This window comes from Gigantopelta aegis, chromosome 7 (assembly GCF_016097555.1).
Source record: "Gigantopelta aegis isolate Gae_Host chromosome 7, Gae_host_genome, whole genome shotgun sequence".
NCBI classification, from domain to species: Eukaryota; Metazoa; Mollusca; class Gastropoda; order Neomphalida; family Peltospiridae; genus Gigantopelta; species Gigantopelta aegis.
The window spans coordinates 33,390,251-33,414,874 of NC_054705.1; the positions used below are offsets into that span (position 1 = coordinate 33,390,251).

Here is a 24,624-nt window from a genome sequence, read left to right on the forward strand (position 1 = left end):
ATTGCATCATTCACACCCAACCTCGAGTTGTGAAGTTTATATACAAGCATTATTTTTTAAGTTAGACTGTTGGTCATTTGTAAAATGTACGAATTGCGAACATGTACTAAGTAAGGGGTGTATTCGCAAAAAAAAACAAAAACATCACAATATTAGTAATTTAGTTTACAGTAAGTAAATAAAACCTACATGTATTACATCACAATTATATAGTATTTTCAGGGCTCGAACTTAATGACGACATCAACGGCAATTGCTATCGTTGAGATATAAATTGCCATAGGTAGAGACCATCACCGATGGCTCCTCAGCAATGGCAAAATTTATATACATCTGGTGTACACTGTCTGCCAATATTTAACATTTGCACATTTAAAATATTTCTACATAGAACAAAACAACCTTTCAGTTATGTTTATTTTTGTCACTTTTTAAAACATTGCCATTGGCAGGCTCACAATAGCCGTCGGTGGGCTGTTTCACCTATGGCAATTTTATAAAAAATTGCCATGTGAGACAAATTCTTAAATTCGAGCCCTGTTTCTCCAGCAAAACAAAAAGGGCACACACTAAAAAGCGTACCTTTTCGAGTATTTTTCATAGATGTGGGGTGGATGGGTACACCAGTCAAATCAGTAATTTATTCACATGTACATCAAAGTGTTTCTAAAAATCTTTGATTATCAGCGGGTAAAAACTATCACATTTAATTACATGCTTTATTGTAAACCCTTTCCTTATCACACGCCAACAGTCAAATACAATGCATTTTATACAAAATATGTACAGAATGCATGTAGCTTTGATTTTCATGGTGTAAGTGGGCCTATAATCTTGATTTTCTGAAGAAATCTGCTAAGAACTTAATCTGCATTTTAGTTTGATTATGGCAAATTACATACCTCTGCAGGCCTGTAGGAAATATGTCTGTGGTTGGGGAGGACTGTCTCTAGTAGGGGTGACATCCTCTAGAAAGGGGGGGGGGGGCACAGCCTATAGTGGGGGGTGCAATGTATCTAGTGGGTTGACATGCAACTTTTATATTTATTTGTATAGAGTAGGACAAAAAACAAACATCCTCAAGTGGGGGACATAGATCCCCAGACACCACCACCACCCCCCCCCCCCCCCCCCCCCACCCCCACCATCTACCCCGGTTCCTACAGGCCTGCTCTGAATACTGGGCTGATGATCATTTCATTTTCCCATCACTAATCTAATTTTAACTAACCCATGTTTCATTCGGACGTTAAATTTAAAACATCATTTAACACTATCACTCAATATGGGTTTTGTAAAACGGGTTGCATTAATATTTTTAAAGCGTAATCCATATTTAAAGGTTTATGCAAATATTCTATTCTCAGAAACCTGGAAAAAACAACATGAACGAAATACTAAAAAGATAGCACCAAAAGCATTAAAAAAAAATACATTATAAACATAATTGTTTTTATACAACACACACACACCTGATATCAAATTATTTCACTTCAAAAACGTTCACATTAAACTACAAAAAAAAGAAGCATTAAAATGTCAAAATATTGACAAACACAAAAAAAAAAATGTCCATAAAATATATCATATTCAAAATATAAATATTTTTAACAATTTATATATATAGATATATATATATATATATACCTTTTCTTTAGCTCGTTTCTACTAGCCACAAAATTAAAGTGGAAGGGTCGATTAAAAATTAGGTAATGGGGGTGGTGGGTGTACAGATAAGCCTGTAGAAAGCCTGATGACCAGCTCTGTTGCCACTGGTGACCAACCCTGTTGCCACTGGTGACCAATAACACAGTTGCCACTGGTGACCAATAACACAGTTGCCACTGGTGACCAATAACACTGTTGTCACTGGTGACCAGCACTGCTGCTACTGATAAACAATACTGTTGCCATTGGTGACCAGCATTGTTGCCACTGGTGACCACCACTGTTGTCACTGGTGACCACCACTGTTGCCACTGGTGACCAGCACCGTTGCCATTGGTGACCAGCACTGTTGCCACTGGTTACCAATAACACAGTTGCCATTGGTGACCAATAACACTGTTGCCACCGGTGACCAGCACCGTTGCCATTGGTGACCAGCACTGTTGCCACTGGTGACCAGCACGGTTGCCACTGGTGACCAATAACACTGTTGCCATTGGTGACCAATAACACTGTTGCACGGGTGACCAGCACTGTTGCCATTGGTGACCAGCACTGTTGCCACTGGTGACCAGCACTGTTGCCACTGGTGACCAGCACTGTTGCCACTGGTGACCAATAACACTGTTGCCATTGGTGACCAATAACTGTTGCCACTGGTGACTGGCACTGTTGTCATTGGTGACCAGCATTGTTGCTACTGATAAACAATACTGTTGCCATTGGTGACCAGCACTGTTGCCACTGGTGACCAGCACTGTTGCCACTGGTGACCAATAACACTGTTGCCATTGGTGACCAATAACTGTTGCCACTGGTGACCAGCGCTGTTGCCGCTGGTAATAAACACTGTTGCTACTGATAACCACCACTGTTATTACCAGTAACCAGCACTGTTGCCACTAGTTGTATTACTGACCACTACTTATAATACCATGTCAGCCTAATAAAAACTTCTTTTTTTTACTGTGTGGGAGTTCAAGGCTTAATTATCTAATCTCTCACAACACTGTCATCTCACAAAGCAATGCAAAAAGATTTGCAAAGATATAAATTACAATGGTGCAAAAAAGATATAATGTTCCTTGTCTTCAACAAATAGTGATCACATGTATTTAAAACACTTCTGTCTGTCATATCGCAGTCTCATCTTGTCAAAATCCGATCAGATGTATTTAAAACACTTCTGTTTGTCGTGCGGCAGCCTCGTCTTGAAGAGCACCGAGTCGACCCGGTACTGCGTGTACAGCAGCGGCATGTAGCCGTAGACCTTCACGAAGAAGTTAATACACTTGTGCCGCTCCTGGAAATGTGTCTCGTCATTGGACAGCGTCTGTGGGCAGCCTGGACAGCGGAATGTCCACCTGGAGGTCACCTGAAACCATATGATACAGCCCGTATACAATACTGACAGGTTAAATAAATAGTCGTAATACACAGGGAATTGGATATCAGATATTACAGTTAACAGCAGCACTAAAGGCGACTGCCAGAGACGAGATATGAATTGCAATAGATCCCATCTCTCTCTTCTTTCTCTCTCTCTCTCCCTTCTCTCCATCCCTCCCTCTCTTCTTTCTCTCCCCCTCCCTCCCTCCCTCTCTCCCTCTCTCTCTCTCTCTATGCAAAAAATTTACAATCAATATGAACATATTTACTCTAACAACTCTTTATGTATTATATATATTTTTTAATATTATTTATGTTCAACATTATCTTTAAGATAGTGATTCAGGACCCCATTCCTGACATTATCAACATTTATGGGCCAATAAAAAAAAATTAATAAGAAGAAAAAAAAAAATTGCAAGAGATCAGATGCTATACTGATGGCAGGGCTTTTTTTGCCACTGGATAAAGATTATTGATGTACATGCAGGTTGAAGGGATAATGTTTGGTTTTTAATTTTGTGCTGACTTCTTGCAAAAGTTACTGGTTTAGAATTGACGTAGCCAGGTTCAAAAGTGCTATAGGTGAGCAGTTTGCTTACGGCAAAAACTTTTTGAAATTGCCGTAGGTAATATATTCTAACTTCACTCCTCCTCTGCAGGAAAGTGCACATAGAATATCCCTTGCTGCTAACCAAAAAAGAAAGAAATGTCTTATTTAACGAAGCATTCAACACATTTTATTTACGGTTATATGGCGTCAGACATATGGTTAAAAACCATATATATCTTTTATAAGCATCATCCCACAGACAGGGTAGTACATACCATGTCCTTTGATATACCAGTCGTGGTGCACTGGCTGGAATGAGAAATAGCCCAATGGGCACACCGACGGGGATTGATCCTACAATGACCGCGCATAGAGCAAGCACTGTACCACTGTGCTAATGGAACCCTCTGCCTATCCCAGTCGGGCTGCTGGTGCTCTCTTGCACCCGACAGTGCAGGCGGTCCCTTCTCCCACCCACCCTAACCCTTTCGTGGATGGAGGAGCCGGCTGAGGCCGCCACCTGTGCCCATGACAGGCGTGCGCTAAAACAGGTCAGGTCAGGTCATAGGGTTTAACGTGCATACTCGGAGTATGCACGTTAAACCCTATGACCTGACCTGACCTGCTAATGGAAATAGTAGGTAAATGCCACCCCCACATGTTCTAGATGTTCAGCTCTGAACAAGTAACAATGAATAAGGAGTACTGGTGAGGTACATGAATTGTCCTATCAATAGTAGGTCGCAGTGACCTAGTTATGGTACACAACACACTGTCATCCCAAGTTATACTTACCTACAAGGTTTGACAATCCAACATGAATTGATAAGGATTATATGGCCCGGACTAAGATTTCTATTAATGTGCAGGAATGCATGAAAAGTAGGTCGCAGTGACCTAGTTATGGTATGCAAAACACCATTAACCCAAGCTGTACTATGTGAACGGATAGGAAAGATATGCCCGGAAATAAGAGGTCTACAGATGGATGGATAAGATGATACCCCAATACAACACATCAAAGACCGTCTTATAATAAAAAGTTAGGTCACCCTGACCTGTGGATTTCTGGTGAGGAAGTTCATGGCTATGTTCTAACAGTTTGTGTATTCATCCACCTATCATGACTGGCGGTTTTCTCATGATGTGTGACACGAGGAAGTTCATGTGCATGTCCTAACAGTTTGTGTATTCATCCATCTTCCTTGACCAGTGGTTTTCTCATGATGTGTGACACCAGGAAGTTCATGGCTATAAGTTTGTGTATTCATCCACCTTCCTTGACCAGTGGTTTTCTCGTGATGTGTGACACCAGGAAGTTCATGGCTATCAAAATTTGTGTATTCATCCACCTACTTTGACCGGTGGTTTTCTCGTGATGTGTGACACCAGGAAGTTCATGGCTATCAAAATTTGTGTATTCATCCACCTACTTTGACCAGTGGTTTTCTCATGATGTGTGACACCAGGAACTTCATGGCTATGTACTAACAGTTTGTGTATTCATCCACCTACCGTGACCGGTGGTTTTCTCGTGATATGTGACACAAGAAAGTTCATGGCTATCACAGTTCATGCATTCATCCACCTACCTTGACCGGTGGTTTTCTCGTGATGTGTGACACCAGGAAGTTCATGGCTATCACAGTTCATGCATTCATCCACCTACCTTGACCGGTGGTTTTCTCGTGATGTGTGACACCAGGAAGTTCATGGCTATCACAGTTCATGCATTCATCCACCTACCTTGACCGGTGGTTTTCTCGTGATGTATGGCACACGGAAGTTCATGGCTATCTCAGTTTGTGTATTCATCCACCTACCTTGACCAGTGGTTTTCTCGTGATATGTGACACAAGGAAGTTCATGGCTATGTCCTAACAGTTTGTGTATTCATCCACCTACCTTGACCTGCCGTTTTCTCATGATGTGTGATACAAGGAACTTTGTGTATTCATCCACCTACCTTGACCGGTGGTTTTCTCATGATGTGTGACACCAGGAAGTTCATGGCTATGTCCTAACAGTTTGTGTATTCATCCACCTACCTTGACCGGTGGTTTTCTCGTGATGTGTGACACCAGGAAGTTCATGGCTATGTCCTAACAGTTTGTGTATTCATCCACCTACCTTGACCGGCGGTTTTCTCGTGATGTGTGACACAAGGAAGTTCATAGCTATGTCTTCACAGTTCGTGTATTCATCCACTTTGTCACGGATTGCTTGAGACATGGAGTAGCTGTACAAGTAGGCGTAATACTGAAACAAACATAAATTATTATTTTTTTTAAATATCGAACTTTGCTTATATTTATAGCAGGTATTGAATATGGGGCCACAGTATTAATTTTTTAATAGCAATTTTGTATGGGTAAGTTTAAAAATACAATATTTAATTTATTAAAACAGGCCAAGAAAATAATTTTCATTGTCCTTGTATATTATTATTATTACATGTATTGTCAATGAAATTCAGCAAATTATTAAAATTACTAAAAGCTGATCGAGAATGGCAGGTGTGTGGCACAGACAGCCACAAGAGACAAGAACTGGGATGTGGAGGTGGACAGCAAAAGAAGTTGAAAGATAATAGGAGTTGCCTGATTGGAAACAAATGAGATGGAATTCAAAGGAGAGAAAGGAAAGGGGGCAGTGGGATAAAACGAAATAATAAAAAAATAAATCAATAAATTTTTTAATTGAAATGTAGAGATTTAATCAACTTAAACTGACATCTTGTATACTAAACAGGTTTTGTAAAAGCCCACTTTTAACAGTGGCGTATCCAGAATGCAGGGCTAGAAATGAAAAAAAAATTCTACATGCACCAGGTGCATGCTGAAAAACAAGTTACATGCACCATTAAAATTCTGCATGCACCAAAAATAAGGCAACTTCGGGGTTTTTTTTATACGAAGCTATTCGGAATTATTCGGCAATACCTATATTTATTTATTAACAGTACCGGAACGTTATACAACTGCGTTTATTACTGATTATTGATCAAATTTGAAAATTTCACCCAACGTAAACGCCATACATAAATCTATAATAGGCCTATTACAAAAACGTACGAATATTTATGTTTTGTATTAAGCAAGTTATCAACTTTTTTAACTCGATAAGATCTGTTGGTATAATATAAATTAGCCTACGGAATTCGACGAGAAGTTGCGATTAAAATAATCACTGGCTGACTTTGAGTCAACTACGCGAGTAACGCACCTGCACGTTCGCAATCATCTGATCAAGTGCCCATATCTGAGGTCGAAAATGTTCAAGGCAGTTACGGTACTTTGTATTGATCACAGATCTGGCAGTTCAATTTGTCAGTGATGACAACAACTGTGTTGTGCGCGTGGATACCCCAAAGTCGCTCTCGACCACCTTCCCTAATACCGTTCACGGATATAACCGAGATATTGCCAGCAATTTTCCCAAATATATTTCACGGAAATGACCGAAAGGGCGCTAATTGTTGTAAGTAGGATTATGGGATACAAAATGGATGCGCCCATAAGTAAAAGTTAACGTTTTCATATGGCGAACAGATTACGTAATGCATACGCAAAATTCAACAACTTGAGTCTGAGGATACTAATATATGTAATACACAGTACTTGAAAAATATAAGCATGCACCGCGTGCACCCAGTTTTAAAACTTACATGCACACACAAAAATCAGCATGCACCGGTGCATGTACTAACACTGCATTTCAAGCCCTGGAATGGATGGCAGTGTGCCCATGAACCATTTGACTGGTACCATAATCTCCTATCATATAACATTCACCTAACATTAACAGTAAAAACCAGTCTAGCTAGCAACTGCAATCGCTCGCTCTCCTGAACATACCTCAGACTGTTTATTTTACTCGAATGACTACATGCAAGAACAGATAACTCTGTGTGACATATAAATTTCTCAAGCAGATAAACGAAAGTAAAGTAAAGTTTGTTTTGTTTAAATTGATTTATTAATCATCGGTCATTGGATGTCAAACATTTGGTAATTTTGACATATAGTCTTAGAGAGAAAACCCGCAATATTTTTCCATTAGTAGTAAAGGATGTTTTAATGCACCATCCCACAGGCAGGATAGCACATACCAGTCTTTGATATACCAGTCATGGTGCACTGGCTGGAACGACAGATAAACGAGTGCATAAAATATTATGTACCTTGTTTATTATTATTATTATTACTACATGTATTTACCTTGTGTATTATTGTTATTATTTACCGTGTGTATCATTGTTACAGAGCATCTTGTGTATTATCATTATTATGTACCTTGTGTATTATTATTATTATTATTATGAACGTTGTCTATTATTATTATTACTACATGTATTTACCTCGTGTATTATTGTTATTATGTATCATGTGTAGTATTATCATTAATATGTACCATGTGTAGTATTATCATTAATATGTACCATGTGTAGTATTATCATTATGTACCTTGTGGTAGAAAGCTGTCCCTGTGTAGTACTATTATTATGCACCTTGTGTAGTATTATGATTATTATGTACCTTGGGTAGTATTATGATTATGTACCTTGTGTAGTATTATTATTATGTACCTTGTGTAGTATTATCATTATGTACCTTGTGTAGTATTATTATTATTTACTGTATTATTATTATGTACCTTGTGTAGTATTATTATTTACTGTATTATTATTATTATGTACCTTGTGTAGTACTATTATTATTATGTACCTCGTGTATTATTATTATTATTATTAACCTTGTATAGTGTGATTATTATTATTATGTACCTTGTGTAGAATGATTATTATTATTATATACCTTGTGTAGTATGATTATTATTATTATTATGTACCTTGTGTAGAATAAGTATTATTATTATTATGTACCTTGTGTATTATTATTAAGTACCTTGTGTAGAATGAGTATTATTATTATGTACCTTGTGTAGTATGATTATTATTATTATTAAGTACCTTGTGTAGAATGAGTATTATTATTATGTACCTTGTGTATTATTATTAGTATTATTATTAAGTACCTTGTGTAGAATGAGTATTATTATTATATACCTTGTGTAGTATGATTATTATTATGTACCTTGTGTAGTATGATTATTATTATTATTATGTACCTTGTGTAGAATGAGTATTATTATTATGTACCTTGTGTATTATTATTATTATTATTAGTATTATTATTAAGTACCTTGTGTAGAATGAGTATTATTATTATGTACCTTGTGTAGTATGATTATTATTATTATGTATCTTGTGTAGAATGAGTATTATTATTATGTACCTTGTGTATTATTATTAGTATTATTATTAAATATCTTGTGTAGAATGAGTATTATTATTATGTACCTTGTGTATTATTATTAGTATTATTATTATGTATCTTGTGTATTATTATTAGTATTATTATTATGTACCTTGTGTATTATTATTAGTATTATTATTAAATATCTTGTGTAGAATGAGTATTATTATTATGTACCTTGTGTATTATTATTAGTATTATTATTATGTACCTTGTGTATTATTATTAGTATTATTATTATGTACCTTGTGTAGAAAGCTGCCCCTGTATTAGTATTATTATTATGGAATATCTTGTGTAGAATGAGTATTATTATTATGTACCTTGTGTATTATTATTAGTATTATTATTATGTATCTTGTGTAGAATGAGTATTATTATTATGTACCTTGTGTAGTATGATTAGTATTATTATTAAATATCTTGTGTAGAATGAGTATTATTATTATGTACCTTGTGTATTATTAGTAGTATTATTATGTACCTTGTGTAGAATGAGTATTATTATGTACCTTGTGTATTATGATTAGTATTATTATTATGTACCTTGTGTATTATTAGTAGTATTATTATTATGTACCTTGTGTATTATGATTAGTATTATTATTATGTACCTTGTGTATTATTAGTAGTATTATTATTATGTACCTTGTGTATTATTAGTATTATTATTATGTACCTTGTGTATTATTAGTAGTATTATTATTATGTACCTTGTGTATTATTATTAGTATTATTATGTACCTTGTGTAGAATGAGTATTATTATGTACCTTGTGTATTATTAGTAGTATTATTATTATGTACCTTGTGTATTATTAGTAGTATTATTATTATGTACCTTGTGTATGTACCTTGTGTAGTATGTAGTAGTATTATTATTATGTACCTTGTGTAGTAGTAGTATTATTATTATGTACCTTGTGTATTATTAGTAGTAGAACCATGGAGAGTTCACACGAGTATTATGGAGTTGTAATTATTATTATGTACCTTGTGTAGTATTATTATTATTATTATGTACCTTGTGGTAGAAAGCTGCCCCTGTGAGAACCATATTAGAGTATGTACACGTGTAGTATTAGTAGTAATTATTATTATGTACCTTGTGTAGTATTAGTAGTATTATTATTATGTACCTTGTGGTAGAAAGCTGCCCCTGTGAGAACCATGGAGAGTTCACACGAGTAGTAGTATTATTAGTTGTAATTATTATTATGTACCTTGTGTAGTAGTAGTATTATTATTATGTACCTTGTGGTAGAAAGCTGCCCCTATGAGTACCTTGTGTAGTTCACACGAGTATTATTATTATTATGTACCTTGTGTAGTAGTATTATTATTATTATGTAGAGTTCATGTATTATTATTATGTACTTGTGTAGTAGTATTATTATTATGTACCTTGTGTAGAAAGCTGCCCCTGTGAGAACCTTGTGTATGGAGTAGTTCACATTATGTAGTAGTAGTATTATTATTATGAGTTGTTAATTATGTACCTATGTACCTTGTGTAGTAGTATTATTATTATTATGTACCTTGTGGTAGAAAGCTTGTGTATGTACCTGTGAGAACCATGGAGAGTTCACACGAGTAGTTGGAGTTGTAATTATTATTATGTACCTTGTGTAGTAGTATTATTATTATTATACCTTGTGGTAGAAAGCTGTGTGAGAACCATGGAGAGTTCACACGAGTAGTTGTATTATTAGTATGTAATTATTATTATGTACCTTGTGTAGGGAGTATCTTGTGTGTTATTATTATTATGTACCTTGTGTAGTAGTAGTAGTATTATGTACCTTGTGGTAGAAAGCTGCCCCTGTGAGAACCATGGAGAGTTCACACGAGTAGTTGGAGTTGTAATTATTATTATGTACCTTGTGTAGTAGTAGTATTATTATTATGTACCTTGTGGTACTGCTGTGAGAACCATGTGAGTAGGGAGTTGTATTATTATTATGTACCTTGTGTAGTAGTATTAGTTGTAATTATTATGTACCTTGTGTAGAAAGCCTTGTGGTAGAAAGCTGCCCCTGTGAGAACCATGGAGAGTTCACACGAGTAGTTGGAGTTGTAATTATTATTATGTACCTTGTGTAGTAGTAGTATTATTATTATGTACCTTGTGGTAGAAAGCTGCCCCTGTGAGAACCATGGAGAGTTCACACGAGTAGTTGGAGTTGTAATTATTATTATGTACCTTGTGTAGTAGTAGTATTATTATTATGTACCTTGTGGTAGAAAGCTGCCCCTGTGAGAACCATGGAGAGTTCACACGAGTAGTTGGAGTTGTAATTATTATTATGTACCTTGTGTAGTAGTATTATTATTATTATGTACCTTGTGGTAGAAAGCTGCCCCTGTGAGAACCATGGAGAGTTCACACGAGTAGGGAGTTGTAATTATTATTATGTACCTTGTGTAGTAGTATTATTATTATTATGTACCTTGTGGTAGAAAGCTGCCCCTGTGAGAACCATGGAGAGTTCACACGAGTAGTTGGAGTTGTAATTATTATTATGTACCTTGTGTAGTAGTATTATTATTATTATGTACCTTGTGGTAGAAAGCTGCCCCTGTGAGAACCATGGAGAGTTCACACGAGTAGTTGGAGTTGTAATTATTATTATGTACCTTGTGTAGTAGTAGTATTATTATTATGTACCTTGTGGTAGAAAGCTGCCCCTGTGAGAACCATGGAGAGTTCACACGAGTAGGGAGTTGTAATTATTATTATGTACCTTGTGTAGTAGTAGTATTATTATTATGTACCTTGTGGTAGAAAGCTGCCCCTGTGAGAACCATGGAGAGTTCACACGAGTAGGGAGTTGTAATTATTATTATGTACCTTGTGTAGTAGTATTATTATTATTATGTACCTTGTGGTAGAAAGCTGCCCCTGTGAGAACCATGGAGAGTTCACACGAGTAGTTGGAGTTGTAATTATTATTATGTACCTTGTGTAGTAGTATTATTATTATGTACCTTGTGGTAGAAAGCTGCCCCTGTGAGAACCATGGAGAGTTCACACGAGTAGGGAGTTGTAATTATTATTATGTACCTTGTGTAGTAGTATTATTATTATTATGTACCTTGTGGTAGAAAGCTGCCCCTGTGAGAACCATGGAGAGTTCACACGAGTAGTTGGAGTTGTAATTATTATTATGTACCTTGTGTAGTAGTATTATTATTATTATGTACCTTGTGGTAGAAAGCTGCCCCTGTGAGAACCATGGAGAGTTCACACGAGTAGGGAGTTGTAATTATTATTATGTACCTTGTGTAGTAGTATTATTATTATTATGTACCTTGTGGTAGAAAGCTGCCCCTGTGAGAACCATGGAGAGTTCACACGAGTAGGGAGTTGTAATTATTATTATGTACCTTGTGTAGTAGTAGTAGTAGTATTATGTACCTTGTGGTAGAAAGCTGCCCCTGTGAGAACCATGGAGAGTTCACACGAGTAGTTGGAGTTGTAATTATTATTATGTACCTTGTGTAGTAGTATTATTATTATTATGTACCTTGTGGTAGAAAGCTGCCCCTGTGAGAACCATGGAGAGTTCACACGAGTAGGGAGTTGTAATTATTATTATGTACCTTGTGTAGTAGTAGTAGTAGTATTATGTACCTTGTGGTAGAAAGCTGCCCCTGTGAGAACCATGGAGAGTTCACATGAGTAGTTGGAGTTGTAATTATTATTATGTACCTTGTGTAGTAGTATTATTATTATTATGTACCTTGTGGTAGAAAGCTGCCCCTGTGAGAACCATGGAGAGTTCACACGAGTAGTTGGAGTTGTAATTATTATTATGTACCTTGTGTAGTAGTAGTAATATTATGTACCTTGTGTAGTAGTAGTAATATTATGTACCTTGTGGTAGAAAGCTGCCCCTGTGAGAACCATGGAGAGTTCACATGAGTAGTTGGAGTTGTAATGCCAGGAGTGATGGATACCATCCCACGCGTGGAACCGACCAGGAAATCCCACAATTCTGTCCCTCTCTTCCCTCCAAACGCTAGAGAACCAGAGTTAAAATATATTATCTCAACATAGAAAGTTGTAACAATGAAATACAAAATATTAATACATAACAGTACATGTATACATTAAATGTAACGAAGAAAAATATTGAAAAATTATAAAGGTTGAGTTATAAAAGGTAAAGTCCGAACCAAAATGTTAACAACTATGATAAAGTGCTCTCCTATCTTTATTTTTCGTTAGATTTTACCACCATTTTGTCCAGACAGAAATCTTGAAAAAACCATTACAATGACACTGATTCCACATACTAGATGATAACTACATCACCTATATCGACTTCGCTGAGATCACATAGGGCAAAAAGCATGTAATTTTGTGTCAGCTACCCTTTTGACCTTTTATGGAATACTCTCCAAGAGGGGTGAAAGCATATGACTTAACCTAACAACGCCATAACATATTACGATATAAAAGCAAACGTGATGACGTCATATAATTTTTGTTTAGTTTTTTTTGTTTAAAGATACCACTAGAAAACATTGATTTTATATTAATTGTCACATACTTTGGAGGCTTTCACCCATCTCAAGTATTCCATAAAAAAAGCAAAATGGCAGACGGCAGAAAACTGCATGTATTTTGGCCTATGCGATCTCAGCGAAGTCGATACAGGAAAGTAATTTATCGTAGTTGTTAACAATTTGGTTCGGACTTTAGCTTTTATTTTATTTTTCTTCTTCTTCGAATGCTCTTTTTTAATTTTTCTAAAAGAGTGAGTTAAAAGTAGTATGTTCTAGAGATCATCTATAAATGTTGAAGTTTTTCTCACAATCCAAACAATGGGGGGGGGGGGGGGGGGGGGTGGGGTACGTGAAAAGCAATCCAAATGTAGATTTTACCTCCCACAAACCTTCTGAACATTGTTCGGATTGTGAAAAAAACTAAAACATTAACATATATGGAGGATGCCATATCTTCCTTTTTATATTATATGTTGTAAATTATTAATACCATACAGGTACATCATACCTGTACATATAAATTTAATCATCAGACTCATTTTGATAAGGTATACACTAGCATTAACCCCAGTTTGTATGCTTATAAAAATGACGAAAATGGTGAATGGCACTTAACACATAAGTTAATACAAACAAGAAGGAAGAAAGAAAGAAATGTTTTATTTAACGTCGCACTGAACACATTTTATTTACGGTTATATGGCATGAGGCAAATGGTTATGGACCACACAGATATTGAAAGAGGAAACCCGCAGTCGCCACTTCATGGGCTACTCTTTTCGATTAGCAGCAAGATATCTTTTAATATGCACCATCCCACAGACAGGATAGCACATACCATGGCCTTTGATGTACAAGTCGTGGTGCACTGGCTGGATACAAACAAGAATTGTAAGAGTAATGCTAAATCAATACATGTCCACTACCGGGCTCAACAAATTTTTGTAGGTCTCACTACACAGATCACTTCCGGGTCAGAGTTCATTGATCTCGGTCCACTATAGTTCCTAATTGTGACACAAGTTATGGTCCACATATTCACTTCTAGGAAACGGTGAAGAATTAAAACAATATGTATGTTTAATGGTAAGCCTTCTGGTTGTATTTTGCCCGTGCTATTTTGTAATATTGTGCATCGACCTTTTGGGACATGGGTATATAGCGCAAGAGACAGCTGGAGTGAATCGATTAATGAACAACCTGTTCGGACCGGTATTACAGCCAGATGCGGTCATATAGCAAAAAACTGACATGGAAATGTTCTCAATTTTGGAGTAAAACTAAATGCTTATATAATTTATGTTCGCAATGGTGTATGTTGTTAGTGCCAACGAGAACCCGTTCTATTTGCAATCTTCATTTGAAGTTGGGCAATTTAACATGGGTTTCAATCGCATATGACATCTGTGTTGTGAGACCGTATCTCCTAAATTCAAGGGTCATAACTCTGTGAAAAATGGGTAAATCTCCATAAATGTTAAACTTGGTCTGTAATAGAACATGATACACAAAATTTTAGAGGCCTATTTCACTAAACATCGTAAGTTTACATCTGCTACTAGGAGTTATACGGGTCATGCGTTTACACGTGTTTGGCATCTAATTCACACAGAAAATTGCATCATTACTGAAGATTGAACATTTTAAAGACAAAAGAAAATGAACTATGTGTATTTCTAACTATATTTGCTGTAATATAATAGTAATAAGAATTGTGGTTTAGTTGTAGATTTACATTTACGTGCAAAACTAGGCTTATGATGTTTCGTGCAATTGGGTCCAGCTCAATACCTTGAGGCCTTGTGAAAACAACATCTGGAAAACTATATACAGGACAGACAGAGATGAAATGTATAATCCGCTCTGGTTTGGACACAGCAGAGATTCTAAAAATGTCCACATCTGGAAAACTATATACAGGACAGACAGAGATGAAATCTATAATCCGCTCTGGTTTGGACACAGCAGAGATTCTAAAAATGTCCACATCTGGAAAACTATATACAGGACAGACAGAGATGAAATCTATAGTCCGCTCTGGTTTGGACACAGCAGAGATTCTAAAAATGTCCACATCTGGAAAACTATATACAGGACAGACAGAGATGAAATCTATAATCCGCTCTGGTTTGGACACAGCAGAGATTCTAAAAATGTCCACATCTGGAAAACTATATACAGGACAGACAGAGATGAAATCTATAGTCCGCTCTGGTTTGGACACAGCAGAGATTCTAAAAATGTCCACATCTGGAAAACTATATACAGGACAGACAGAGATGAAATGTATAGTCCGCTCTGGTTTGGACACAGCAGAGATTCTAAAAATGTCCACATCTGGAAAACTATATACAGGACAGACAGAGATGAAATCTATAGTCCGCTCTGGTTTGGACACAGCAGAGATTCTAAAAATGTCCACATCTGGAAAACTATATACAGGACAGACAGAGATGAAATGTATAGTCCGCTCTGGTTGGACACAGACAGAGAAAACTATATACAGGACAGACAGAGATGAAATGTATAGTCCGCTCTGGTTTGGACACAGCAGAGATTCTAAAAATGTCCACATCTGGAAAACTATATACAGGACAGACAGATGGGCACACAGACAGTCGGACGTAGGGACGGACAGATGGACAGACAGACAGACAGACAGAAGGACGGAGATGAAATCTATAGTCCTCTCCGGTTTGGACATAGCCAAGATCCTAAAAATGTCTGCACTTCTTACCGAAAACCGAACACAATCTCGTCGTGGCGAAGGTGGGCGTCGTCATCGATACTGAGAATCGAGTCAGTTTCTATAGCATCGTACGGGAGGAAGCGGTTGTTCAGGCTGTTTTTAGCAGTTTTCACAACCTGTAATTAAAGAACAAAAAAAGTAAAGTTCTGTTTGTTTAATAACACCACCACAGCACATTAATCAATCATCAGCTATTGGATGTCAACAGGCAGCAGTGGCGATCTCTGGTGACAGCCTTATGTGCTTCTTAGCACGAAAGGGGATTTAAAAAAAATTATAGTAAATAAAATAAAAAAAATTTTTAAATTGGATGTCAAACATTTGTTAATTCTGACTCGTAGTCAAAGAGAAAACCCGCTACATTTTTCCCAATGCAGCAAGGGATATTTTATATGCACTTTCCCACAGACAGGAAAACACATACGACGGCCTTTGACCAGTTGTGGTGCACTGGTTGGAACAAGAAAACCCTAATCAGTTGAACGGATCTACACAAGAACCCCAGGCGATCACTCAACCGACTGAGCTGAATCCCACCGTAATTAAACACAAGGAAAATACTAAAAAAACACGTCCATGATTAATAGCAGCTATCAAATTGTAAAGGATAAGCACGGTTTCTTCTCTAGCCACAAAAAAACAAACAATTGTTGCAAAGGTTACTGATTTATAATTTACCAAAGGCAAGCTCAAAATTCCCATATTTTCCCCTATGCATGCTGTAACCTCACCGTGATGCAGGGGTGTAACATTCTCTTTGAGAATGGCCAATACAGCACAAATCTCCTTGTTTTTTTCGAGATACAATTGAAATTTTGAGTAAAAGTCAGTATCTATCTGTGATATTTATATTTTTGCACAGTTTTTTTACACTGTTTTTATTTAAATCTTGAATTTTTATATTGATGTTGATCATCACTTTATTTGTTTGCATTACCATAGTTTGACTCCCAATAGCCGATGTATTTTTCGTGCTGGGGTGTCGTTAAACATTCATTCATTCATGCCATATTTTAGCAATTTTTTTACAGCAAAACAAAGTTCACAAATAACAACTTCTTAAGTCCAAGTAAAAACGAGTTTGATACATTTTTAAACAACGAGTGAGATAAATGGTATCTAACGCGGACACGAATGAATTATTCTTACATTTCTTGCAAATTTTTTAACATCTCTTTCAACTAAAAGTTATTTACAGCCTTTGCACTTGTAGTTAACTTATGCGTTACCTATACATCACAGTGTAATCGATTACCACCATGCTGTTTTTTCATTGGATGTATGACATTAGTGACCTGGGACATAATTCACTACACTCTCACAACTTTGTGATATTGCAGTGCAATGCAAAACAACTTGCATCACCTAGGAGCAGACAGTTGTATGTCTTGAAATTGTTAACACACGTACATGTGTAAACAAGTATGTGTTATCAAAAATAACAAATGATGTTCTCACCAAAAGTATATAAATGTACTCACATGTAATGGGACACCAATATTTGGCCACCGCAGGTCGGAAGCTGGTGGGATTGGGTTGTTCCACACAACGATCACCTTGTTGAGAAACGGCAGACCTTTCAGACGCTGCAGTGCCTTGATTAGAACCAACTCGCGCTCATACGTCAGGATCACAACTGCAGACAGAAACGAGAAAACTTCATTTAGAAAACAGTTCAATACTTTATGAGCACCATTTCCAACTCCGGAAAACTTCATTTAGAAAACAGTTCAATACTTTATGAGCACCATTTTCAGCTTGTACGTGAGGATCACAACTGTAGACAGAAACAAGAAAACTTCATTTAGAAAACAGTTCAATACTTTATGAGCACCATTTTCAGCTTGTACGTGAGGATCACAACTGTAGACAGAAACAAGAAAACTTCATTTAGAAAACAGTTCAATACTTTATGAGCACCATTTTCAGCTTGTACGTGAGGATCACAACTGTAGACAGAAACGAGAAAACTTCATTTAGAAAACAGTTCAATACTTTATGAGCACCATTTCCAACTCCGGAAAACTTCATTTAGAAAACAGTTCAATACTTTATGAGCACCAATTCTCATTCATAAATTAGTATTACAACTATAGACAAAAACAAGAAAACTTCATTTAGAAAACAGTTCAATACTTTATGAGCACCATTTCCCACACAAGAAAACTTCATTTAGAAAAAAGTTCAATACTTTATGAGCACCATTTTCAGCTTGTACGTGAGGATCACAACTGTAGACAGAAACAAGAAAACTTCATTTAGAAAACAGTTCAATACTTTATGAGCACCATTTTCAGCTTGTACGTGAGGATCACAACTGTAGACAGAAACGAGAAAACTTCATTTAGAAAACAGTTCAATACTTTATGAGCACCATTTCCAACTCTGGAAAACTTCATTTAGAAAACAGTTCTATACTTTATGAGCACCAATTCCCATTCATAAATTAGTATTACAACTATAGACAAAAACAAGAAAACTTCATTTAGAAAACAGTTCAATACTTTATGAACACCATTTCCAACTCCAGAAAACTTCATTTAGAAAACAGTTCAATACTTTATGAACACCATTTCCAACTCCAGAAAACTTCATTTAGAAAACAGTTCAATACTTTATGAACACCATTTCCAACTCCAGAAAACTTCATTTAGAAAACAGTTCAATACTTTATGAGCACCATTTTCAGCTTGTACGTGAGGATCACAAATGTAGACAAAAACAATAAACAATTTTGTTTTTTAAAAACCAGTTCAATACTTTATAAGCACCAATTCCCATTCATGTCATATTACAACTGTAGAGAAAAACAAGAAAACTTCATTTAGAAAACAGTTCAATAGCTTGTACCTCAGTATTACAGATCTGTAGACACGAACAAACAGTTCATTTAGAAAGCTTTTTAGTATGTGTACAATATACATGCATACAATACATGTATAGCTTAATTTTCATACAGTAGTACTGTAACCGTACTTTAGTACTGTAACCGTACTTTAGTACTGTAACCGTACTTTAGTACTGTAACTGTACATTAGTACTGTAATTGTACTTTAGTACTGTAACTGTAGTTTAGTACAGGAACAGTACTTTAGTACTGCAACTGTACTTTAGTACTGCAAATGTACTTTAGTGTTGTGAGTACAGTACTATAAGTGTACTCCAGTACTGTAACTATACTTTAGTGCTGTGCTTCAGTACTGTCAAAGGGACAAACCCTAGTTTCGACCAATGAAAATTAATACCATGTTTAGTTAATCTACAAACCTGTAACACATTTGGATAAAGTTACAATTGAGTGAAACATGAGTCTCTGACTTTGAAATGGTGAAATACCCTCTAAAAATAGACTAAAACTCGACTCCATAACTGTTACTTCTCAGACGCACGTGCGTTTTTAAAAATATGAGGAAAGCATTTTGTGATATTAAAAACACCAGGATGACCAAAAACACTTCGAATGTACGGAAATGGATAATCTAAACAATAAAATCTAAGTAAAGTATGATTTCAGTTATAAAAAATGGCTCTTAATAGTAAAAAATGTGCAGTAGTGTTTAAAAACAACGGTATGTCTCTTTAATGTACGGTACTTACTTGTGAACTGCTCTCTTGGTATATTCCCCCCGAGAGACTCGCTGAATTCTTTCCCTGCTCCACCCACGCCCTTCCCGATTGATCGAAATCCATAGCCTGAACCTACAAAGGAAGGGCATGTAAAGTTAACAGCACCTCATGAAATAGAAAGACAGATCTAGAGATAGAGACAGACAAACAGAGAGAGAGAGAGAGGAAAAAAGACAGCGAGGGAGACAGAGAGAGAGAGAGAGGAAAAAAGACAGCGAGGGAGACAGACACACAGACAGAAAGAGAGGAGGGAGAGAGAGAAAAATAGAGAGGACAGCAAGAGAGGAAGCGACACAGAGAGAGAGAGAGAGATAGAGGGAGAAGAGACAGAGAGAGACAGGAGACACAGAGAGAGAGAGAGAGAGAGAGAGAGAGAGAGACAGTAGAGACAGAGAAGAGAGAGAGAGAGAGAGAGAGAGAGAGAGAGAGAGAGAGAGAGAGAGAGAGAGAGAGAGAGAGAGAGAGAGAGAGAGAGAGAGAGAGACAGAGAAGAGAGAGAGAGAGAGAGAGAGAGAGAGAGAGAGAGAGAGAGAGAGAGGAGAGTTAGAGACAGATAACGAAGAGACAGAGACAGATAGAGAAACTTACCAAAATATTTGGCTTCTGACGGCAGCACGACGTCCCAGGGTCGACTAGGATATAGATGGAAGGGATCTCCCGGTTGGTTGAAGCGCTCCCACTGCACGAACTGCGTAAAGTTCCGATAGAACTTCTCCGATGGAAACCGAGCCTCTATTGGACCCAGAACCTCGTCGGTTTCCGGTTCAGGGTCAGCGCCCTCTATCTTTAATGGAATGAAAGTTGCATTGAACACGCTCAGCGTAGGTTCCGCGTTAACCGGGGATGCGGGAATTTGAAGTCTGGTTCTCATGACAGCTAAAAACGATACGACGATTTTTTCCGTGGAGCCGAAATACGTCTCCCAGATGAACCGGCCTTGCTTTCGCATCTCCGCGATATCACTGTCCGTGAATGTCCTCAAGAAGAAAAATATTTCAGTTACCCGTGCGACCGGAAGAAAAATGGCTGCCCGCTTCCAGTCCAAAATTTCTGAAAACGGCATCTCAATGTAGTCTCCAAGAACAACTGGAATGGCTCCATTTTTGAGAGATTCATATATCCTGAGTTGAATTATTGTGGTGGTCACCACCGAATAGTTGCTAGGAAGTAAAATCAACGAAAACGTCGACTGTACCAGCATGCTGCGACGTTCCTCCGAGGTGGCACACAGTGCCCACTCCGCATTATTGCCTTCCTGCTTCGCACGCGCACACGAGAACTGGAAGGATAGACTGTCTGGAACTTGTTCCTGCAGTAGCTTCAAAGCGGCAACGACCGACACTTCTAACGAAATGAGGCTGACGATTTCCGAAGCCGATTTTAAGCGCCGAAGTTTGAACGAATTATCACGATCGTCATTATCTTCTTCGTCCTCCTCTCCATCATCATCGTTGGCAGGTACCGCGTCATTTTTCGCAACCTGCGCATTCAAAATATTTTGAATATTTTTGCCAATAACATTTTCCTTTTGAAACAGCTTCTTCTGAAAGGTGCCCATTTGATTCTGTATGTCTCTTTTCCGAGACGATATCTCGCCCCAGAAGGACAATAAATATTTCCGCCTGACGGGAGAAATGGGAGACAACTCCTGCCACACTTCCCCGTGAGCCATTCCCAAGCTTGGCGGGATAACAATATCAAAATTCTTTCTAAAAATACTGTCGACGAAAGGCGACTGCACCAGTATGGCCCTCCCTGTATTTACACCCCCAAAAATATCCGAATTGTGAGCGTAATGCATGTTAACCAACAGATGATTCCGCCCATCTTCCTGCCAATATGGTAGCTCCTGTAGCATTGTCTCAACATCTTTCGCACTAACAGCACCACCCTGCACCTCGCCCACCAACACAACGAACACGCATGCCCGTTTTGGCTCCGTAGTCCGGTAGGGACTGCGAGAAAGACTCGAAATAACGGACGTTTTAATGAAATCTTCGACACCCCGGGATCCAATGGCACTGTCAGCAGTGCTATACACATAGACGGGAAACCCGGAGACGAGAGAACACACAGAGTAGTCGAAACACGTCTGCATCTTACACAGCTGCGGAGACGACGGGGGCTGAATATTTTTCGCCGGACGAGGATCCATCAGAATCTGCTGCGGAGCTTTTATGTTCGGAACATACTGGTTAATCGTTTCCTCTCTCTCCAACTTGAGCTGGTCGAGCGCCACTCGGATCTGGCTGATCTCCTTACTCAACGACTCGTACTGCGATCGGAGGCTGTCGATGTGGTACGTGTATCCCGAGATTTCAGCCTGCAGCTTCTGACGGCGAGATTCTAGGTCACGGAGCTCGTTGTTCACCGACGCTTTTATTCCGCGGAGCTCGTCAATCTGCAATTTCAACTCAGAGACTTTACCCGTTTCGCCGTCACTGTCGGGGTAGTCGAGTTTCGAGCGCGAGCGGTGGATTTCATTTCGACTGTCAATGTCGATGCCGATGTTCGAAATGTAGTAATGGCCGACGAGAGAAATTGTGATGAAAACAACCAAAACAGACAGAATCACCTTTGATCGGAGAAGATTTCTAATGTAGCAGCCGAGACTGTGACGCAACCGTTTAGTTGTGCTTCGATCCATGTTAGGGGTTTTTTCTCAACCAGACTTTGTTGTCAGAAATTTGATAAATCAGAACATTTTAAAGACGAGATTCATTATTAACCTGTTAAATTTTTATTGGAACAGGAACATCAAACAGTAGAGTTCGTGCCAAAACATATCGAAGTTAGCAAATTTCACTTGAATAAATATAACTTCATGGCATTTTTCCTGATCAGGGAAGGGTGGAAATGATTAAAAAAATATATATATATCTTTTTTCAGTTCAAAACAGGAAACATTCAAACCTGTGAGAATTATGGACTGGTACAATGTATATCCTAGACTGGTATTCATCACATGACTGGTTCTTAGCACAAACATATGAATATTTCGAAATATGGATGTTCATTTTATTTTTTTTGAAGTTTGACCATTGAAAAACTGAAGTGTATTTATTATACACTTATCAGGTCCCTGCGTCTGCTGGTAAATCTTGAAAGATTCATTTTATGTTTTTAAATTATTCCCAGCAATCATCATGTCAAAAACATACAGAGGTCTATCAACACATACCAGTCGCGTTTCTTCAAATTTCCTGTCTACCATTCTCTGTAGACCCTGTAACACTTCCAAACAGAAAAATTCTCAAATTCAATCGTCATGTGTCTATATCTAAAATAAATCCATGTTGATCCAGCATTTTCATAGCATCATTGCACGATTCCAGACACATTTTTGGTTGTTTCCTGGACTTGTTCCTATAAAAATAAATAAAAAATAAATTAAAAACCACCATTTTGTTTTTGTTTTGTTTAACAACACCACTGGTGCACACTGATTTATTATTCATGAGCTAATGGGTGTCTAACATTTGTTAATTCTGACATGTAGTCTTAGAGAGAAAACCCACTACATTTTTCTACAATTAGTAGCAAAGGATCTTTTATATGCACCATCCCACAGACAGGATGGCATAAACCACAGCCTTTGATAAACCAGCCGTGGTACACTGGCTAGGACGAGAAATAGCACAATGGGCCCACTGACGGAAATCGATCCTAGACCAACTGTTCACCACGCGAGTGCTTTACTACTGGGCTACACCCCGCCCCTTCAAACACAGAGGGAAGAAGAAGAAGAAAAAATTAGGTTGAAAACAATTGAGTGTATAAAGTACAAATAATCTGTTACTGAGTACAAGTGTGTATACTGTATCTCAAGCTGGCTTCAAACGAGGATTATGTGTGTTTTTTTAATCCAGCCTTCCTGTACATTGCTGTGAAAGGTTTCTTTTATTACCACTGGTTTATCTTTCGAGAAGTAATATAAAAGCACTCAACCATGAAAACACTTTCAACACAAGCCCTGGATCTTGGTAACATAAGAGAGATTCATGCAGATCAGTTTTTGGAAAACGGTTTACCCAACACACAAGATACTTAGATAGCGCTTTCCAAAACACTAGCTGGAATAATCTGGGAGTTTCTGTTTATTTTATTTTTGATATGTTTAATATTTTGTTACATGTACATGTGTGTACGATTTTTTTTTTACACTGGCTAGATGTGATATTTATGACAATGTTTTGTAATAATCTGGATGTTAAAATTGGGGAACAAAATAATTTTTCCTCAGTTGCGCATACATGTACATGTACTATAAATTTCTTCTGTAAACTGTTGAGGTTTTTTCACTGTGAACATAATTAATTATTGAATATATGTTACTAAAAATATTAAGAATATACACCATCAAACAGGTACATTAAACACAATAATGAAATTAAATTTGTTAAATTTGTTTTGTTTAGATGTCAACCATTTGGTAATTTTTACATATAGTCTTAGAGGAAACCTGTTACATTACCCATTAGTTGCAAGGGATCTTTTACATACATATGCGTGTGTGTGTGTGTGTGTGTGTGTGTATCAGAGATGGGGTGATTACTTGACAAAAGTAATCGATTACGATTACTTTGGATTATCACGATTACGAATAAATTGTCTAGCAATCATGATTACATTTCCACAAATCTACACAAATAATGAAATGAAGTTACCACCATGAAGTTATGCACTTTATTTTACAACCATACCGATTTCATTCACTGAAAGACATAATGGATAATTTTGGATTATTTATTAAATTATTTCAAACACTTATAAACATACATGTATGTATACTGCAGGGAGGGAATCAGT

General features: G+C 37.2%; 1 protein-coding gene across 1 annotated transcript in view; it reads right to left on the reverse strand.

Annotated features, from left to right (window-relative positions):
• Positions 1 to 150: 150 nt before the first annotated feature.
• LOC121377129 (exostosin-like 3) overlaps positions 151 to 24,624 on the reverse strand; it is a 32,380-nt gene continuing 7,906 nt past the window's right edge. Inside the window, exons 2-8 of the mRNA XM_041505016.1 lie at positions 20,404 to 23,181; positions 19,786 to 19,887; positions 17,670 to 17,824; positions 16,177 to 16,304; positions 12,805 to 12,949; positions 5,741 to 5,869; positions 151 to 3,043 (exon numbers count right to left, since the gene is read on the reverse strand). Of these exons, the coding sequence (XP_041360950.1) occupies positions 2,834 to 3,043; positions 5,741 to 5,869; positions 12,805 to 12,949; positions 16,177 to 16,304; positions 17,670 to 17,824; positions 19,786 to 19,887; positions 20,404 to 22,462 (2,928 nt within the window). The 5' untranslated portion in view covers positions 22,463 to 23,181 and the 3' untranslated portion in view covers positions 151 to 2,833. The remainder of the gene's footprint in view (positions 3,044 to 5,740; positions 5,870 to 12,804; positions 12,950 to 16,176; positions 16,305 to 17,669; positions 17,825 to 19,785; positions 19,888 to 20,403; positions 23,182 to 24,624) is intronic.